The sequence below is a fragment of the Tachyglossus aculeatus genome, chromosome 1 (genome assembly GCF_015852505.1).
Source record: "Tachyglossus aculeatus isolate mTacAcu1 chromosome 1, mTacAcu1.pri, whole genome shotgun sequence".
NCBI classification, from domain to species: domain Eukaryota; kingdom Metazoa; phylum Chordata; class Mammalia; order Monotremata; family Tachyglossidae; genus Tachyglossus; species Tachyglossus aculeatus.
In genome coordinates, this window is record NC_052066.1 from 170,730,768 (window position 1) to 170,752,232 (window position 21,465).

At 45.1% G+C, this 21,465-nt stretch overlaps 1 protein-coding gene across 7 annotated transcripts in view; it reads right to left on the reverse strand.

The window, feature by feature from the left end:
- Positions 1-21,465, reverse strand: part of TTLL5 (tubulin tyrosine ligase like 5) — a 257,197-nt gene that overhangs the window by 22,468 nt on the left and 213,264 nt on the right. For all 7 annotated transcript variants that reach the window (XM_038741693.1, XM_038741730.1, XM_038741773.1 and 4 more), the window contains 2 exons: positions 19,976-20,199; positions 9,821-9,906 (listed from right to left, as the gene is read on the reverse strand). In XM_038741693.1, coding sequence (XP_038597621.1) covers positions 9,821-9,906; positions 19,976-20,199 — 310 coding nt within the window. The remainder of the gene's footprint in view (positions 1-9,820; positions 9,907-19,975; positions 20,200-21,465) is intronic.

Below are 21,465 nucleotides of genomic sequence, written 5' to 3' on the forward strand. Positions count from 1 at the left end.
TACATCCTGAGCTTGCAGATCTAGCATGGATCCCTCCAATCCCACCTGGACAAATCATCAAAATATATCCCACCAAAAGTCTACCTTCACAAATCCTATTATTAATAGGATGAATTAATAATCCTATTATTAGAGAAGCAGCGTGGCTCAGTGGAAAGAGCCCGGGCTTTGGAGTCAGAGGTCATGGGTTCGAATCCCGGCTCCGCCACAAGTCTGCTGTGTGACCTTGGGCAAGTCACTTAACTTCTCTGAGCCTCAGTTACCTCATCTGGAAAAATGGGGATTAAGACTGTGTGCCCCACGTGGGACAACTTGATCACACTGTATCCCCCCCAGCGCTTAGAACAGTGCTTTGCACATAGTAAGCGCTTAACAAATGCCATCATTATTAAGGAAGACTCCAATGTCACCTATGCATAAGGGTAAATAATAATAATCGTGGTTTTAGTTAAGCACTTACTATATGCCAGGCACTGCACTAAGTGCTGGGGTGGATACAAGCAAATCGTGTTGGACACAGTCGCTGTCCCACATGGGGCTCACAGTCTTCATCCCCATTTTACAGATGAGGGAACTGAGGCCCTGAGGAATTAAGTGACTTGTCCCAGGTCACAAAGCGGACAAGAGTCGGGATGAGAACCCAGTTCCTTCTGACTCCCAGGACCGTGCGCTATCCACTGGGCCATGCTGCTGGAATTTTGCCCAGTGCTGAGTTGGAAAACCCATGTCTGAACAGCTCAGGGCTGACCTTCCTCATTCTAATCAATCAATCAATCGTATTTATTGAGCGCTTACTGTGTGCAGAGCACTGTACTAAGCGCTTGGGAAGTACAAGTTGGCAACATATAGAGACAGTCCCTACCCAACAGTGGGCTCACAGTCTGGGAGGGATGTGTAGATAGACCACGGGTCCCCAAACCACAGATCCTACAGGTTCAGCCTCAGTTGCCGTTTTAGGCCGCTGCCTCCCCCGAGGCAGAAATGGTGGCGGAACCGTCCTGGGTAACAATAATAATAATGACGGTATTTGTTAAGCGCTTACTACGTGCAAAGCACTGTTCTAAGCGCTGGGGAGGTTACAAGGTGATCAGGTGGTACCACCGGGGGCTCACAGTTTGAACCCCCCATTTTACAGATGAGGGAACTGAGGCCCAGAGAAGTGAAGTGACTTGGCCAAAGTCACACAGCTGACAGCCCAGCAATCTTTTTTCACAGACCCGCCCTGGTGGGTGCTTGCTTAGAAACTCTTTCGAAAGGGTCTGCGCCTTTCTCCACAGCACGTTTGGCTTGCAGGTCCACGCAGTGACCCATCAGGGGCCCCAGCCTCTCTGCTAATACTCACCTAAGTGCCCCTTATTATAAATAAGGGTTTAGCCAGAATCAATCAATCAATCAATCAATCGTATTTATTGAGCGCTTACTATGTGCAGAGCACTGTACTAAGCGCTTGGGAAGTACAAATTGGCAACACATAGAGACAGTCCCTACCCAACAGTGGGCTCACAGTCTAAAAGGGGGAGACAGAGAACAGAACCAAACATACCAACAAAATAAAATAAATAGGATAGAAATGTACAAGTAAAATAAATAAATAAATAAATAGAGTAATAAATATGTACAACCATATATACATATATACAGGTGCTGTGGGGAAGGGAAGGAGGTAAGATGGGGGGATGGAGAGGGGGACAAGGGGGAGGATCACAAAGCCTGTGCACACAAATTAATTAATTTAAACAAATTAAATGTTTAATTGCTGCTACGATGCCACCTGCTGGTGGGTTCTTGAAAAAGCAAGATGGCTCTGGACTTGTCGCAAAACACCAGCCAACAAAATATCAGTCAATCGGTGGTATTTGTTGAACTCTATGTGCACAGCACTGCACTAAGCGCTTGGGAGAGTACAGTGCAAGAGCTGGCCTTTGGAATGCTTTCTGCCTTTCCGAGCCCACTGTTGGGTAGGGACTGTATCTGTTGCCAACTTGTACTTCCCAAGCGCTTGGTACAGTGCTCTGCACACAGTAAGCGCTCAATAAATACGATTGATTGATTGATTGATTGATTGACTGATGGGGACTGTGGGCCCCCCGAGAGACAACCTGATCACAACCTGATCACCTTGTATCCTCCCCAGCGCTTAGAACAGTGCTTTGCACATAGTAAGCGCTTAATAAAATGTCATTATTTTTATTCTTCTAGACTGTGAGCCCGCTGTTGGGTAGGGATCGTCTCTATATGTTGCCAACTTGGACTTCCCAAGCGCTTAGTACGGTGCTCAGCACACTGTAAGCGCTCAATAAATATGATTGAATGAATACAGAACCTCAACCTTCCCTATGCTACAGTCACCTCTTCCCCTCAGTATCTAGCAACCCACAATCCCACCCTGGGGCACAAAGCCAGCAGACACCAAAGGAAAATAAAATGAATTAGCATTGGAAGTGTCTGCTACTACCTTAAACTGACCCTGACTAAATCAGCTCTGACTTTCTCTCTGTGTCTATGCCAAAGGCTACAGGATGAGTAGGCAAGGGCTTTGATCTGGTAAAAAATAATCTGGGCACAATCAAAGAATCTAAAAAAAGTGGGAAAAATTACATAACACTATGCTAAGAGACCTTTCTCTGTTTGAATACATTTTCTCTCTCCCTTTCTTCTTTCCTTCGAGAGTCTGTGAGATCAATTCAGATCCTCATCCAGTGGCATAAATATACAACTTTTACTTCAGTCTTTTCCCTGCCTTCTCCCAAGCATAGACCAACGTCCTGGCAGGGTGAAAGGGTTGGAAGCAGAGGAGGAAAGAGGAGGAATTACCTACGACCCATCTTCCTTTCCAAACCCTGCCCTTCTCCTGTCTTTCCAAACACTATAGACAACACTGTTAACCTCCCTATCTCACAAGCCTGTAACCTTGGCATTAACCTTGACCCATCGCTCTCATTCAGCCCACACATTCAGTCTGTCACCAAATGCTGTCGACTTTAACTTCTCAACAGCTCTAAAATCTACCCTTTCCTCTCCATCCAAACTGCTCCTAAGATGATCCAAGAAGTTATCTCACCTTGACTGCTGCATCTGCCTCTCTGCTGACCTCCCTGCCTCCTGTCTCTCTGCACTCCAATCCTTATTTCATTCCAGATAATTTAAAAAAAAAACCATTCAGTCCACTTCTCCCCTCTCCTTAAGGACATCCAGTGGTCGCCCATCCACCTCCACATCAGACATATACTCCTTAACATGAGCTTTAAAGCACTGAATCAGCTCTCTCGGCTCCTATCTCACCTCACTGATTTCATTCATTCATTTAATTGTATTTATCGAGTGCTTACCGTGTGGAAAGCACTCTACTAAGGGCTTGGGAGAATACAACAGACACATTCCCTGTCTACAACGAGCTCATAGTCTAGAAGGGGAGACAGACATTAACATACATAAATAAGTAAATAAATAAATTGCAGATATATACATATGTACTGTGGGGATGGGAGGAAGGATGAATGAAGGGGGCAAGTCAGGGAGATGCAGAAGAGAGTGAGAGAAGGTTATCTGCTACAACCCAACCTGCACACTAACACCAACCTACTCAATGAACCTCGTTCTCGTCTATTTCATCATTGAACCCTTTCCCACATCTTCCTTCCCCTTCCATACTCTCCAGACCACCACTCACTCCACCTTCAAAGCTTTAAGGGTCACGTTTCCTCCAGGAGGCCTTCCCTGATTAAGCCTACTTTCGCCAACTCCTTCTCCCTTTGGCGTCATCTATGCACTTGGATCTGTATCCTTTGGGCACTTGGTACTCACCCCACGCTCAGTCCCAAAGCACTTATGTGTAGCTCCGTAATTTATTTATTAATTTTAATGTCTGCCTCTCCCTCTGGTCTGTGAGTTCATTATGGGCTAGGAATGTGCCTACGAGCTCTGTCGTACAGTACTCTCCCAAGCAGTTAGTAAAGGGTTCTGCACAAAGTAAGCACTCAATAAATACTGCTGATTTAGGTCTAGAGGGTAGGATGTTCCTGGGACTCAAAGTCCTAGAACTAGAATTGACCTCCAAAGGACAAGATTGGAACTCATAACCTAAAAGCTCAGGGTCTCAGGAGTGTCACTGGACACTTCTTCGTGATGGGGCATTCGTAACCCCCAGAGACTTGCTGCCTGAGCCCCCATCTCTAAAAATCGGCCCAATCGGGCCCTAGAGGCCTTGGTACAGCTAACCCTGACCTCACAATCTTAAGCACTGGAGTGTTTAATTGACACTGGGAGGAGGTTGCCAAGGGGCTGCAAACGACAGGTCTCCTGGGAAAGTTTGGGAGGAAAAAGGAGGAGAAAGAGGGAGGAAAAAAGTCCAAGTACTACCCAGCTCTATCCCTTCCCAGATCTATCCCTTCCTGGTTAGGGCTTTCACAACTTGGAGAAACCCAACTTTTCTGAAGCTCTAGGTGCTTTTATTCAACGACAGCCTGCCCAAGCCCAAGCCAACCCTGGAGACAGTCTGACACCCAAGAAGGAGAGGGTCAAGAGAAGAAAACCTCTGACTTGGAGGGATTTTTCTGATGTCCCTCGCTCGTGGCACTCAATATCGGGCCCCATCCTCTCTCTCCACCACAGCAGGGTGAGGTCAAGAAGCAGCCTGAAGCCTTCCTGCTCCTCTGTTACCCGAGTGCTAGCCCCGCCACCCAGAAGAAACCCTGTTGCTTCCGTGGCCCTTGCCATTAGGTCCCATTCTGCTTTCTCCCGAGTCCTTCTGAAATTTTCAGAACATTGGGGACGGAGTTCTGGTGGCAGTGGTTTCACCCTGCGTGATGAGGAGCCTGAAACTGTAACTCCTGTGGTATTTATTCTTGTCTTTTAATGCTGTTTTTTGGTCTTTGTTTCACCCTCCTTTTGCTCCTGTTGGCAACAACTCCCACCCCCGGCCCCAGTTCCCGCTTCTTCTTAGACTGGGAACCCCTGGTACTTCTTCCCAATTCTTAGTACAGTGCTTTGCAAATAGTAAGCACATAATCACATGGCTGCACCAAATTTCCCTGCCTAAAACTGGCTTCCCGGCACCCAAGCTATCCCTGTGGCTTTTGTCCATGGTGATCTCAGAAGGGTGCCAGAGTCGGGGTAGCATGTGCTCTCCCTCTCTGCTAATGGGAAAAGGATTTGCTCCCTTTGCTCTTTCCCCCTCCCAGCCCCATGGCACTTATCTGTCATTTTATGTATTTGTATTGCTGTCTACACCCCTCACACCCACACTGGCCCCCAGACTGTAAGCTCGTTGTGGGCAGGGAATGTCACTGTTCATTGTTGTATTGTACTTTCCCAAGTTCATAGTACAGTACTCTGCACACAGTAAGTGCTCAATAAATATGACTGAATGAATGAATCAATGAACTTGGCATCTATTGGTATCCGGGGGTCAAGATGGGGCCGAAATTCTCTAGTGGGCTTCCTACTCGGGATGGGGGTGCAGATAACGATCGTGATGGTTCACAGTCTAGGAGGGAAAGCAGGTATTTTATCTTCACAATACAAAGCTTAACACAGAAAAGTTAAGCGACTTGTCTGCTACTTGGACGGCCGGCAACGGTGGAGCCAGGCCACAGACCTACATCTCCTGGCTCCCCATCCCGTGTTTTTACCACTAGAAGCGGCGTGGCCTAGTGGAAGAATCAATCAGTCGTATTTATTGAGCGCTTACTGTGTGCAGAGCACTGTACAAGAAGCATGGGAGTCAGAGGACTTGGGTTCCAGTCCTGGCTCTGCCCACTGCCTCCTGTGTGACCTTGGGCAAGTCACCTTATTGTGCCTCAGTATCCTCAACTATAAAATGGGGATTCAATACCTGTTCTCCCTCTTAACAAAGACTCTAAGCCCCATGGGGGACAGAGACCTCATCCAACCTGATTTTCTGGCAACTACCCTTGCACTCAGAACAGTGTTTGACACAGTAGCAAGCGCTTAACAAATCCCATAATAAAGACATCGCCTACAGATAAGGGGGACAATTGGGGTATTAGCCCCGTACCTCTACCCCCTAACATTCCCAGTGGTTGAAGTGCATCCATTCTAACCTGGTGGGGGGTTAGGAAGTGAGCAGTTGCAGAGTGGGTGATCTTTTCCACTACTCGGACCCATTATGCCTTTCCTTATGCATTTTACCAGAGCCTTGTCGGCCTGCTGTGGTGCACCTAGAAAAAGTACGGGAATGGATCCCCAGGCTCTCCCAACAGGCCTAGGGTAGGTCCTGGGACTACCCTGCTACTTCAGAGAAGCAGCGTGGCTCAGTGGCAAGATCACGGGCTTGGGAGTCAGAAGCCACGGGTTCAAATCCCGGCTCCGTCGCTTGTCAGCTGTGTGACTTTGGACACTTCTCGGTGCCTCAGTTACCTCATCTGGAAAATGGGGATGAAGACTGTGAGCCCCCTGGGGGACAACCTGATCACCTTGTAACCTCCCCAGCGCTTAGGAGAGTGCTTTGCACATAGTAAGCACTTAATAAATGCCATCATCATTATTATTATTACCCCCTGCAAGCCCAGGCACAAAATATGCACTGAACCTTTGGCAATGGAAGCAGTGGAAATTCCGGATCTGGGAAGGCTACGGAAATTCCACCAAAACCAATGCTCATTTCCTGGCATTTAGCTCTACCCTGCGCCCAGGACATTCAGCAATCAGCAAGCAGGCACATGGCTTTGAGTGACACTGGGTGGTTCAGCTGATAGTTGATGTTGCCTTGAACATACGTAGCAACACTGTTGCAAATAACTAGAGTCGCCGGTGCTTGAGGGTCTCCCCTTTGCACTTGGCTACATGCATTTTGTCCTGGGATGAATTACTCCACTTCTCTCAGAGTTACTATATTTGTCATGCCTGGTGTTTAATTTCAAAGACTGAAAGAAGGCACAGTGTTGCTCCCAGAGAGAACACACCCTGGAGAGCCCTGACGCCTTGCTCCATCTCCACATAGAGCATTTAAATTTTGGGAACTGAGGCAGATTTTATCTAAGGCTTGGAAAAGCAAATATTTAACGGGCAAATTGCTGTGTCTCACCACTTCTAGTAAACTAAATCCATCACCGAACTTTAATAAATGGATCAAGTTCCCTTCCCCCCCACACACAGAGGAATCGGTGAGGAGGAAAAGGGGGCAGACCCAGCTTGGGAGAAGTTTATGTAGTGGCTGGAGGCAAGGGTTAGGAAAGGTAGTTCCAACCATCTGTGGCTACAGACCCCACATTAATGGCCGTTTGCATTGTCAAACCAGCATGAGAAAAAGTTTGGTTGCCTAATTTGCTGGACCCCTGCTATTTCATTTAACCACCACCACTTCAGAGGTCAGAGAGAGTGCCCTGCTTCCTTAGAATCAGGGCCAAAGTCAAAAAACTTTGCAGCACAGCATGAAACTCCCATCCCAAGTTGTTTGGGTTCTGTCAGTCAATCACATTTACTGGGCGCATACGGTGTGCACAGCACTGTGCTAAGCACTAAGTCCCTCCTCTCCAAGTATTCTGTGGGCACCGTTTAAGTTGGGAACACCTCCTGGTCAACCTTGGCACGGGTCTTTATATAGGGAGTACCAACGTCAGGGGAGAGAGAAACTTTCCAGAAACCTTGGTGTCTGCAGAACTGCTGATCCTTGGGGAAGATTGGGGATCATTTGTGGTGTGTTTGTTGTGTCCTACCCTTCTGTAGAAAAGCCCTGTTGTTTTGAACAAAACTGGTCCCTATGTGATAAATACTTTGTCTTTTCCAATCAATCAATCAATCAATCGTATTTATTGAGCGCTTACTGTGTGCAGAGCACTGTACTAAGCACTTGGGAAGTACAAGTTGGCAACATATAGAGACAGTCCCTTTCCACTACGGGGTAGGTCTATGCTGGATGAATAGCTCACCTCTAGGACCCTTAAAGAAACCAACGTAATTGCTACCGTTGTCTATACCAAAATCTTGCCGAGGCACACTCTGGTCTTCTGACTTCAGAATAAGGTGGGTACAAGCTGAGTTATTGGTTGGCTTGGAAGGGACTGCCCCCCAAAACCCAGAAATGAACGGTGCTTATCTTGGTTGAACCCCAGGGAAAAAGAAGTGGTGGTTAAGAAATGTTTTGGTCTTCAGATGGTAATACAACCTGTGGCTCCATGCACATGGGCTTTTGAAGTCTACTGTAATAATTAAATAATAATGGCATTTATTAAGCACTTACTATATGCAAAGCACTGTTCTAAGCGCTGGGGAGGTTACAAAGTGATCAGGTTGTCCCACGGGGGGCTCATAGTCTTCATCCTCATTTTACAGATGAGGTAACTGAGGCACAGAGAAGTGAAGTGATTTGCCCAAAGTCACACAGCTGACAAGTGGCGGAGCCAGGATTTGAACCCATGACCTCCGACTCCAAAGCCCGGGCCCTTTCCACTGAGCCATGCTGCTTCCCAGAGTGCTCACAAAGTATCGAACAGGTTCATTTAAATTAATTTAAATATCTGGTGGGGGAGTGCTGATTCTCATCAATCATCACCAATGATATTTATTGAGCACTTGGATTGGAAACGGAGCACTGTACTAAGCACTTGGGAGTGTACAACAGAGCTGGTAGACATGATCACTGCCCACGGTGAGTTAACCTGCTTACAGGTATTGTAGACTAAATAGTACCTAGATGAAGATGCAGTCTTCATCTTTAGCTGGTTCACTTAAGCCAGGTTGGCTCTACAATCAAAGATCCTGAAATAAAACCTGACAGCAAGGAGAACAGAGACGCAGCATGGCAGCAAGCGCTTAGTACAGTGCTCTGCACACAGTAAGCACTCAATAAATACGATTGAATGAATACAGGATAAAGCATGGGCCTAAGATTCAAAAGATCATGGGTTCTAATCCCAGCTCTGCCACTGTCTGCTGTGTGACTGTGGGCAAGTCATTTTACCTCTCCGTGCCTCAGTTACCTCTTCTGTAAAATGGGGATTGAGACTGTGCGCCCAATGTGGGACAGGGACTGGGTCCAACCTGACTTGTTTGTATCCACCCCAGTGCTTAGTACAGTGCCCGGCACACAGTAAGTGCTTAACAAACACCACAATTATTATTATTATTATTATGAGGAGGACCTGTGCCCCACAGGGTGGCTTGGGAACAGGAAATGAGGGGAATTCAGACCCAAAATGAGCAATATTAAAAAGGGTGACAGAAAAGATGCCCAAAGAGATGCAATAAGGCTAAAGCAGAAGCAGAAAGGGATGGAACTTGATTGGCACCTGAATGGGAGCTAAGGTTGTAATTGTGCTAAGGAGAAGAACACCTTAATTCTCTTTGTCTTAGAAGTATCATTCTTTAACTGTATACAGTATATTTTACATATATCCCTATTTCGGGGTACTTAAAGCCTCTTCATCATAGCATTACTTTCCTAAAGGGTATTCACGGGCTTTGATCCTACTCAGTAAACTGACATTACAATACAAAGTTCAAGAGCTGCTATGTGAAGCGGCTCAGAAGTCAAGTTTTTAGAAAACTCGCCTTCCATCTTTGGAAAAGACCTTGCACCCCCAATTCTATTTCAAACCAAGGCATTACACTTCTGGACTTGGCTTCACCGGAAAACTCTCAATTCCCCAAAGGGAGCATTTCCGGAGCAAATCTTTACGTCTTCATAACCGTGAGCGGTTAAAATTACTGTAGGCAAGTGTCCCTTTGCATAGGTCTCAAAAAGGTACAGAATCAATTCCTTCGAGGCTCGAAGAAATTTCCCCCGTTCCGCTTTGGAGTTGGCAGATGCAGAGGTCAACCTCTTATCCCCGTTCTCCATTAAGGCGTAACTGACTCTCACCTGTGGAATTCGGGAGGGTCGCATGTGGTCCAGCATGGTTAAGGCTGTTCTGGAATCCGTTCAGCTGCCCTTCCGTGGAGGTGACCCTAGAACAGAGAACGAGTTAGAAAGGGGTCAAAAGGGAGAGGGTGAATCCACTCATCCAGTCCAGCTTTTGCTACCTCCAGAGCCAGAAGATTACGATGGACTTCCTACAGTTCCCAGACAGTAGTTATCCCACCATCAGACTTTTCTGGCTTTCCCTCTGTGGTACATGAGATCACATCCGGGACCCTGTAAGGGGTTCTTTCTAGGCAATCCTTCAGCTATTCACTCACTCATTCATTCAATTGTATTTATTGAGTGCTTACTGTGTGCAGAGCACTGTACTAAGCACTTGGGAAGTACAAGTCGGCGACATATGGACTAAGTGCCCTTCGGGATGACGCTTAAAGGCAAGACAACTGAAGGAAAAACTACCATGCAACTGAGTGTCAGAAGAACTTACTGCTTCCTCGATATAAACGAGGAGTCACCGTTCTTCACTGTCTTGAAGAAATTAGATGTCTGTGTTAGTTGTTTAAGAGGATGATTTCACTCACCAGTAGGAGTGGGAGGCTGGTTGTTTATCATTTTATTTTCCAAAGTGGGTTCAAGATTCTCAAGTTTCTAACCCGCTGACTCCAGAGGAGCAGCTTCTCAGACAGAATGGTATCTCTGCCCCCTGAGAGGGGTTCCAAGCATAGTGAGAAGGCCACGTCCGCTAAGCCAGCACCGAGCCTGAAGGGTCACATGCAAATGGAAAATCTGGCTCTACGCTGGTTCTTCCAATGTAATTCAGCTTGGAGTTTGAGGAGGGTGGGGGGCATCTGTTTGATTTCACTCCCGCTTCTTAAAGGAAGTCACAGAAAATAGAATTCTCTGGTTCCCCTAATTGACCATGGGTCTTTTATTACCTAGCCTTTAAAGCAGTTTGTTCTTATTCATTTCTGGCTCATTCTCTCCTGTTTTTCTGTCAAATTCCCAACTCCACTTTTCTCATTTCTCCACCCCTCACTTTTCCAGTCAATCTTCCTCCTGACTCATTAAGCTTAAGACAGTATTTAAAAAAAAAAAAACCCACTACCACCACCACCACCACCACAACAAACCTTTCCTGACTCTGTTTCTTTTTCATACCACTTACTGTCCTTAAGCCTCCCACAGCCCATGGTCAACCCTGCTTTGGAGCACTAATATTTTTTGTTTTCCTTTCTGAGATGCAGAGTCTAAAGAAGAATTCTGCTGTTTCCAATTCCTAAGCGACATTCTCGCAATTAACATAAGCACAAGCCTGCAGTTGCTGAGTAAATGTTAGTTTATTCTTAGTAATCCAGGTGCCCTGTGTATGCTTGGGAGGATGGGAGCTTGTGGGACAATGTCAGAGAGAGTGAGGGAACTAGAAAGAGAGAGAAAGAGAGAGAGAGAGAAAGTGTGTGTGTGTGTGTGTGTGTGTATTTAAGGAAATAGGAGATATGCGGGGGGAAAAAAGGAAAGGGGAATAGAAGGTAAGAAGAAAAATTCATGCAATCGTATTTATTGAGCACAGAAGAAAACTGACTTCATAGTGCATACTCAGTTTGTATGAAAGTGAGCACTAGGAGGGGAAGACGGTAAATGATTAGATTCCAACTCAGTATTTACATGCATCATTTTCTAAAAGTAGTAAGTGGGCATTTCTCTTGAGTTTAATATAAGATTAGTACTCCTGAGTCAGGAATGCCTAGACATGTCCTTGAGTAAAGAGGTCAATAATAATAATAATAATAATAATGGCATTTATTAAGTGCTTACTATGTGCAAAGCACTGTTCTAAGCGCTGGGGAGGTTACAAGGTGATCAGGTTGTCCCACGTGGGGCTCACAGTCTCAATCCCCATTTTACAGATGAGGTAACTGAGGCCCAGAGAAGTGAAGTGACTTGCCCAAAGTCACACAGCTGACAATTGGCGGAGCCGGGGTTTGAACCCATGACCTCTGACTCCAAAGCCCGTGCTCTTCTCCACTGAGTCACGCTGCTTCTCTAAACAGGTCAATGACAAAACTGATGAGGTTTTGTAATTACAAATTAAATTAAAAATTAAAAAATTGGAATAAAAAAAATCCCATTTTAAGTTGAAAAACTTAAATTAAGGAAATGTTTTCCTATATCACTGTGTGGTTTCGATTACTCCAGTATTCCCGAAACGTCCAAAAGTTGATTTAAACATATTTTCTTGCTCTCTAGATGAAATACAAAGAGAAGCAGCGTGGCTCAGTGGAAAGAGCACGGGCTGTGGAGTCTGAGGTCATGGGTTCAAATCCCGGCTCTGCCATTTGTCAGCTTGGTGATTTTGGGCAAGTCACTTCACTTCCCTGTGCCTCAGTTACCTCATCTGTAAAATGGGGATTAAGGCTGTGAGTCCCCCGTGGGACAAAGTAAGCACTTAATAAATGTCATATTATTATTATTATTCGGGAGGTAGGCTACGGTAGTAGCAAAAATGGGCCCTTTCTCAGAGGCTGGCACGAAATCAGATGTGTGCCACTGATCCAGGGAATAAGAGAAGCCTTATCTTTGAAACTTCATAATGACTGCCTGGTCCTATTGTTACTGCAATAAAATAGGAAATCAACTTTAGTCTGAATGTTTGGGAATCTAAAGCTAACACCGCCTGCGGCTGTTCATTCACCTCCACTCTCTTCTCTCATTCTCTTGTTCCCAATTTATTTTATTTTACAGAGTGAACTTCTCCACATCTTCAAGCTCTTCATACTGAAACAGGCTTGTTGTCCACAGGCATGGTAAATTTAAAAGCCACGCATATGGGAATATCCCCATGTTCGGAGGTGTTGTTAAGAGTTTGGCATCAGTGCTTTTCAGTTGGCCACACCACTGGCCCACCACTAGTCTCCATTCTATTTTGGAAAAACTAAGCACGGTTGAGGGAACAGGTGGCCTGGGGATTACATTTTGAGATTCTTCATCCAAACTTTCTCAGGGTTAGTGGGGAATGATGGAAACAAGGCAACCACCACCGAAATCCCACCCTACAAGAAGTTTACTTCCGATTTCGGCAAAAGGCTACGTTTGAAGAACCTGTCCCTTGGATCCAAGTGCTGTGGTTGCTTTTGGAAAGAGTCTGTGGGTGTGATAGAAAGAGAAAGGAGGGAGAGAGAGGGAGAAAGGGAGAGGGAGAGAAGGAGAGGGAGAAAGTGTGTGCAAAAATTTGGGGCCAGTCAAAGGTTAAGAGCTGGAAACCTTTGAGGAGCCCAGCTGTGGCAGAGTGCTCTATTACGGCACCCATCCCAGGATGAACTGGCACAGCTGCCAAAGAATGTCTGAAGGGTAGGATGTACAATTAATCTAGACATCCGGAGCCAATGTGGTCTTGATATGGCAGCAACTGGGAGTACAAGGTATCTTGATAATTTGTAGTTGCCTTTTCTGTTTCTTGCTTTTCTTTACCTAGGAGTGGGCAATTAATTTGGCTAGTGGGCACGTACCCCATTTTAAAAGTTGCCATGAAATGGTCAAGTGTTAAGAACCAGAGGTGGAGTGGGATTTGAACTAGAGAAATGCAGTGACTTCTCCCTACGGGGGTTCACGCTTCCCTAGGGGAGTGGTTATTTAAGCCCTACCCCATTTTAAAAGTTGCCATGAAACGGTCAAGCGTTAAGAACCAGAGGTGGAGTGGGATTTGAACTAGAGAAATGCAGTGACTTCTCCCTACGGGGGTTCACGCTTCCCTGGGGAGTGGTTATTTAAGCCCTCCTGCCAATGGTCTTGGGGTCGCAGCAAAACTGGCTTGCTCCGAGGAGGAACAAATATGGCCCATTTTCCATCTTGATCTATAGGAATTTCTCTGCTTGGATCTGGCACGCAGCCATCACTCTAAAGGCTCCTACGCTGGCCAGTGAACAAAAAAATGAATTGACCTGGTTCGACTGTCTCCCTACCTACATTTCTTACCTTCTCCATTTTGAGGTCAGTTTGTTGAAGGCTGAGGAAGAGAATGACACTGATCTTGGTGCTACCTGGATCTTTCCAGAAAGGTGCCTTGGTTATATAAAATCAAATAGGCACATTTTGAAGTTAGGATGGGTTGGGCGAAGGTGAAGAACGATGATATTGCCGGACCCACAGTGTCCTTGCCCTAGGCAAACCCACTGCCCTAAACTTCAAATCCCCTCCAAGATAGCGAAGAATTACGCTAAATGTGACAGACTGATTCTTATTGGCCGAGGATCAATTTTACTTGATATTTTATCCACTTACTGATCTGAAAGTATGCAAGTTTCTGTTTTTTTCAGGGCATGTTCTGATCAACCACAGGCAACAAGCCATCAGTAACGATGTCCAGCTTGGAATGATATGGAATAACATGCCCATGTGAGATGAAAAAAATATATATATATTCTAAAAAATGTATATTTCTATAGAAAAGAAGCGTTTTTATAGAAAATATTGATCACATACCATAAATTAAAGGCAATATTTCATTAGAGGATGCACATTTAGCAATATGTCCATTCCCAATTTCCCCCAGTAAAGGCATGCCCCTTTGTATGTTTCTGCTCACATTAATTAGCTTAATTTTGTTTACTTGGCAGTTTCCCTTTTTTTTATCTTTCCAATCAACAGCTGATCAATGGAAAGGTCTCTAAACCACGTCCATCATAAACTTCCTCTGTTCACCACTTCCCAAAATCGTGTGTTTGACCTCTATTAGTTTCTTGCCATGCCTCTTTTCAGTCCCCCAATCCTTCTATTCTCTTCTAACATAGGCACTAGGTTTTCATTCTGTTTCCTCAGGCAGAAGGAAGGGCCTGCCATCATTTCATGGACCTAGCTTTCTTTCTTTCTTTCTTTAGCAAGTGTGGGGGAGACTAAAAAATGCATAATAAGCGTTTAACAAATACCACCACCATCATCAGCATCATCCAAAAGGACAGGTTGAGGAACCTTTCAAAGTGTCAATCAAGAAAGGGACAATTGCAGCTTTCCTAGAAACGGGAGCAAAGCCGGAGGCTGTGGTTGCAAAGAGGAAGAGGAGCTGGTAAACAAAATGGATTCTTAGTGACCAGCAATTGGTGGTAACTCATTAAACAGGGGATAAAGCAAGATCAAAGGGAGAAAATAAAGGCCAGTAGAAGAATCCAACTGTAAAAAGGCGTCAAGGTGAATAAATAAACATTAAGGGCCTTATTAAAAGAACTCATAACCTTGCCAAAACACTGGAAAAATACCTGTCTTTGGGTTGAGTACTGTAGATAAGAAGAGACCACTTCTTATAAACTGCTAATGATTTGTTTTAGGAGATGAGGAAGGAGGAAAAAGGTGGAGGGGTTGGGGGAGAGAGAGAGATGTTCACAGGTCTGGATGTTTGTCATTTGGTGTGTTTGCTACCCTAGTCATTCTTAATTGCAACACTCTACATTGGCATAACTGCTGATGTTGCTTCCTAGCCCTTCAGAGCTACTGCATTCTTTGAAATATTCACACAGTGTCTCCTCTAAGCATTTCTTTTAGCGCTTACTATGTGCAAAGCACTGTTCTAAGTGCTGGGGTAGATACAAGGTAATCAAGTTGTCCCACGTGGGGCTTACAGTCTTAATCCCCATTTTCCAGATGAGGTAACTGAGGCACAGAGAAGTTAAGTGACTTGCCCAAAGTCACACAGCTGATGAGTGGCAGAGCCGGGATTAGAACTCACGATCTCTGACTCCCGAGCCTGGGCTCTTGCCACTAAGCCATGCTGCTTCTTATGACTTGGCTTTAATGTGGCAGTAAATTAGAAAATGGAAGCAAGTGCCGATTATTGGCTAAAAGAAGAAGTGTAATATGTGTGTTAATATGTGTGTGTAATATGTGTGTTACATATTACTAGCACGCAAGAGTGTAGTGGTAATTTCAGGAGTAGAGCTCAGAAATAGCAGAACTCAGTACTACTGACTTACAGAGTTCTGATTTGTAACTCCCTATGCCTTGGCTTCCCTAGATAACATTCAAAAGTCTATGGTTCTTTAAGTGAGTAGAAACTTTGATGTTTTGGTAAATGGCTGCCACAGTATTTCTACGATATGCCAAATTCTCTGGGAGGAGAAGTCTGATGTCCAAAAGACCCTACAAAGACTCCTGAGATAAATACAGCCAAAACCTAACTACAGTTTCTCAATGGTTTGCAGCTTCTGCATTAACTTTTGTGGCACTGGACTGCTCTCTGTTCAACCTTCCCAACACTGCTAAAATCCACCCTTTCCTCTTCATCCAAACCGCTTCCAAGTTAATCAAAGCACTCATTCTATCCCGCCTTGATTATTGTATCAGCCTCCTTGCTGACCTCCCAGCCTCCTGTCTCTTCCCACTCCGGTCCATATTTCACTCTGCTGCTTTTATCGTTTTTCTACAAAAATGTTCAGGCCGTGTTTCCCCACTCCTCGGGAACCGCCAGTGGTTACCCATCCACTTCTGCATCAAGAAGAAACTCCTTAGCATCAGTTTTTAACTAACCACCTCTCCCTCTCCTAACCTCACCACTCTCCTACTACAACCCAGTCTGCACACATCGCTCCTCTAATGCTAACCTTCTCACTGTTCCTCGATCTTGTCTATCTCGCCACCGACTTCTCACCCAAGACCTGCCTCTGGCCTGGGATGTCCTCCCTCTTCACATCTGAAAGACAATTACTCTCCCACCCTCAAAGTTTCACTGAAGGCACATCTCCTCCAACAGGCCTTCTCTGGCTAAGCCTTCTTTTCCTTTTCTGCACCTCCCTGATGTGTTCCCTTTATTCATCCTCCCACTCTGCCCCACAGAACTTAAGTATGTAGCTCTAATTTATTTATTTATATTAATGTATCTCTCCCCCTTTAGACTGTAAGCTCTTTGTGAGCATGGAATGTGTCTGTTTTATTGTACTCTCCCAAGCACTTAGTACAGTGCTCTGCACACGGTAAGTGCTCACTGAATACAACTGACTGATCGACTGAGGAGTTCAAGTTGGGATTGATGATTCCTGATTAACTTAAAATGGTAAGATCTGAGTTTTTGGAAGAATGGTAATGAGGCATAACCACATAAGAGAGTAGCTGTCCAGAGAGAAGGGAGACAATAAAATGAAGACGTCGCAGAGGCTGCATCTTAATCTGAATGTTTTATTCCACTGAGCAGACTTCTAATTTCACAATCTGACCCAGGATTTATCAGGAAATAAGAATATCTGGAAAGAGAGGAATTCAAGCCTATTTCAGAGACCTGCTTGAGGAGATGGGCAGACACCACGACTGGCTTTGAACTACACCATTCAACCAAATATGCTGAGGTGAATAGCACAGGGAAGGAACACTAGATTTGAAAACTGTAGGTTCCCAGAACATAATATATGCTCTGGAAGGGAAAGAATGTTTCTCCGTTAACCCTAGATTAAAATTTCAAGACACGGCTCCAAATCCAAAGGCAAATCAGTAACTATTTCTAGAACAGCTCTTCACAGCCGGCCTTTTGGTACTTGGATTACGCTTCTCGAATTCTGAAGAAATCTTTTGCTTTTTTGTTTTCCCCCCTCCTCTGCATTTTTGGTGCTGAGCTGTTTCCGGTTTTCCCACACTCCTGCCTTGTCAGAAGGAAGAAACCACAAAAATGCTGCAAGGCAAAGTCTTTCCAAAGAGCCGCAGTTCCATCTCCAGAGGGTAAATATTCTCCCTGCCAGAAAAGTGAGCATAGCGCACCAGAATCTTCAAACTCGCCACCGACTGCCTGGTAAAGCAGACCACCAAACTATCACCTCTGCTCAAGAGCAGCAGCCGACGAATATACCATGCTGCGGGAACCAGTGAGCCAAGACTGGCGCTCATAACCACATTCACTAAATCTCCCAGATAACTGCTTGTTTTCTTTTCAAATGCTTTTAAGGCTACATCTGGCATGAAGTAAAGTGGCGTCTAACGCTCTCACTGGTATGGTGCGGCGTTGTGGAGGTTTCTCTGGGCTGTGCCAGAGTCATTCTTTCAGCCCAGAACTACAGATGTTCTGCCATTCTCTTCAAGGACCGCGGGAAGGGACACACGTTCCTAATCTATGAACAGAAGGACCATCTTGATGGCCAGTTCAGGGACTGCTCTGGAATTGTCCGGAGCTTTTATGAAGCTGTCAAATGAACAGAAGAAACATCTTCCAGAGCTGGAAGAGACAAAGGGACTAAGACGCGACATCAAAGTCCCAAGTTACTCTCCTCTCAACTGAAACCGGTCACCTAAGTAGTAACGAAGGCAGAACTTGATGAGACATAAATGGTACACACCAATTCTGCTCCAGATGAATACCTGGTTGGAAACACATATCCCACATGGTCTTTTCTGTAAATGTTTCCTTCCACCTTAAAAGCAGAACTGATCTGAGAGACTGGAGATCCTACTGAAATGATGTCAAAGAAACATGTTGCAAAATTGATGGTGTCTCAAATGGAAAATAGTTCCAGCATTCAGACCCAGTCCTTTGTCTCACTGAGTATATTTAGAGGGAGGAAAATTCCTCCAGAGAAAGGCTGATCTTCACTCTCAACACTGTCACCAGAACTCCAACTCATTTCTTCTCAACAATGAGATAAAGCTAAAGAAAAAAAATATTGTCACCAGAACTCTAATTGACTTCTTCTCAACACTGAGATGGAACTAAGGAAAAAAAGGGAGACCATTTAAAGAGAGACTGGATTTCAGTCATTTGGACTTTGGGAAATAACATCAACTTTTAGACTGACAAAAGCCAGTAGGCAGCTAATACATCAATGAAACACACACTACAGAGTATCAAATTGGGGAATTTGAGCCCAACACTGTGATGGGGGTGCAGAAACGAATGGGGAAAGGAAAGGAAAGTTCTAACTTCCCATCCTGGCTCTCTGCTGACACCAGGGTTGAGTTAATAATAACAATAATAATAATAATGGCATTTATTGAGCGCTTACTATGTGCAAAGCACTGTTCTAAGTGCTGAAAAAATGATGGTATTTGTTAAGCGCTTACTACGTGCAAGGCACTGTTCTAAGCGCTGGGGAGGTTGCAAGGTGATCAGGTTGTCCCACGGGGGGCTTACAGTTTTAATCCCCATTTTACAGATGAGGTAACTGAGGCCCAGAGAAGTTAAGTGACTTGCCCAAAGTCACACAGCTGACAGTTGGCGGAGCCGGAATTTGAACCCATGACCTCTGACCCAAAGCCCGTGCTCCTTTCGCTGAGCCATGCTGCTTCTCCATCTGAATGCCTGTGATTTTATAAGGCTTTGCTTTTGCCAAAGGACTTTCACATCAAATGATCTCATTTTTCCTCACACCATCCCTGTGGGGTAGAGAGTGGCAAGTATTACCATCCCTATTGTACAACTGGGAAAACTCTGTCCCGGAAAGGCTAAGTGACTTGCCCAAAGTCACCCACGCAGAACAGAGGCAGGACAGATGCTGAGATCAAGACTACAGCGTGGCAACCCCCGTGCTCTTGCCACCTCACCTCGCTCCTTCCCAACCAGCTTGTTCCTTCAAGGGCCTAAAGACACCCTCAGCTCAAAACGTCTGAGAGCCCTGAATTGCAATGCCCATCTTACATTTCTGGAGGCTTTAATGTAGCTGTGAGAAGCAGCAAGGCCTAGTGGAAAGAGCACGGGCGTGGGCATCAGAGGACCTGAGTTTTAATCCCAGCTCTGCCATCTGCTTGCCATGTGACCTTGGGCAAGCCATTTAACTTTTCTGTGCCTCAGTTTCCTCAACTGTGGAACGGGGATTAAAAACCTGTTCTTCCTCCTACTTAGACAGTGAGCTCCAAGTGGGATAGGGACTCTGTCCAAAATGATTGACGTATCTAGCCCAGCGCTTTGAACACTGCTCAACACATAGTAAGTGCTTAATGTAATATATTGGGAACCCTACATGCAACAAACGGCACTGAATAAATTTGGAACTGATCTGCGTACTAAAATGATGTGCCCTTTCTTAATCAGCACAAGTCATACGAAAGGACTCATCATTTTAGTACGCAGATCAGTTCCAAACCTGTTTAGTGCCATTCTCTTTTTGGAAGCGGGTACTTTCAGGAGAGCTGAAGTGGCCAAAGAGGACGAGTGAACATGTCTCGAGATTACTGTAGAGGAAACTGTGGAAAACTTACTTGGCAATCCTTTGGGCTGATATTTTTCTGACTGCTGTCTGTTTGTGGTTAGATGGAGGCATGCGGGCAAGTTGGGAGGAACAGCTCTGGGATGCCATCACCTTTGGGGGCAGAACGGCTGCCTTCTGGCTACTGGAGGTGGCACTTGATGCTCGGTGGGCAGAGGAACTTCCTGGCATGACCCAAACATTTGAAGTAGGAGGCAGCTGATTGGCAAAGGAAGCCTAGATGAAAAGGAGAAAAAATGCTGGATTTTAACTTAAACACACCATTTAAATCAGAACTACACTTGGCATTGTTAGATGGACAGGAAAGGATTTCCCACATGGGATATCATTTTAAGAATATTACTAGCTCACAAACAGTGTTATCTGAGGGACATTTTGCTAAGGCAAATCTTTTTTACAAAGGAGGCCAATGAAGATAAATCAATCATTGATATTTATTGAGCATTTACTGGGTGCAGAACACTATACTAAGTACTTGGGAGACTACAGTACAATGGAGTTGGTAGACACATTCCCTGACCACTAGGAGCTTGCGGTCTAGAAGAACCACAATGAAATATCAGAAAGATAAAAACTTCAAGAAGAACATTAATATATTAATAATAATGATAACTGTGGTATTTGTTAGCACTTACTAAGCGCCACGCACTATACAAAGCACTGGGGTAGTCATTCAATTGTATTTACTATGTGCACAGCACTGTACGAAGCGCTTGGAAAGTACAATTCAGCAATTTATCATAGGGGTGATAATGGTAATGATGGCATTTGTTAAGCGCTTACTATGTGCAAAGCACATAGTCGTCGGCAAGATAGGTGAGACTGAGGTCCAAGGAGAAGGTTGGCATTAGAGGAGCAAAGTAATTGTGCTGGGTGGTAGTAGTGAGGTGAGGTAGGAGGGGGCAAGGGGACTGACTGCTTTAAAGCCGATGAGGAGGAGTTTCTGTTTGATGCAGTTTCTGTGGATGGACAACTATCAGAGGTTCTTGAGGAGTGGGGGGACATGGACTCAACAGTTTTGGAGAAAAATGATCTGGGCAGCAGAGTGAAGTTGGACTGGAGGCAGGGAGGCCGGCAAGGAGACCGACGTCTTAATCGCGGGGGATAGGATAAGTGCCTAGATTAAGGTGGTGGCAATTTGGATGTGGAGAAGAGTTAGTATTTTAGCGATGTTGTGAAGGTTGAACTGGCAGGATCTGGTGAAAGACTGAATATGTGGGTAGAATGAGAGCGATAAGTCGAGGATAATGCCAAGGTAACATGCTTATGAGACAGAGAGAATGTTCATGCTATCGTGATGGGAAAGTCACGGGGAGGTCAGGGTTGGGTGGGAAAATGAGGAGTTCTGTTTTGGACACGTTAAGTTTGAGGTGTTGTGGGACATCCAAGTAGAGATGTTTTGAAGGTAGGATGAAATACGAGATTGCACAGGAGGAGAGAGATAAGGGACTGAAATGTAGATTTTGGAATCATTTGAGTAAA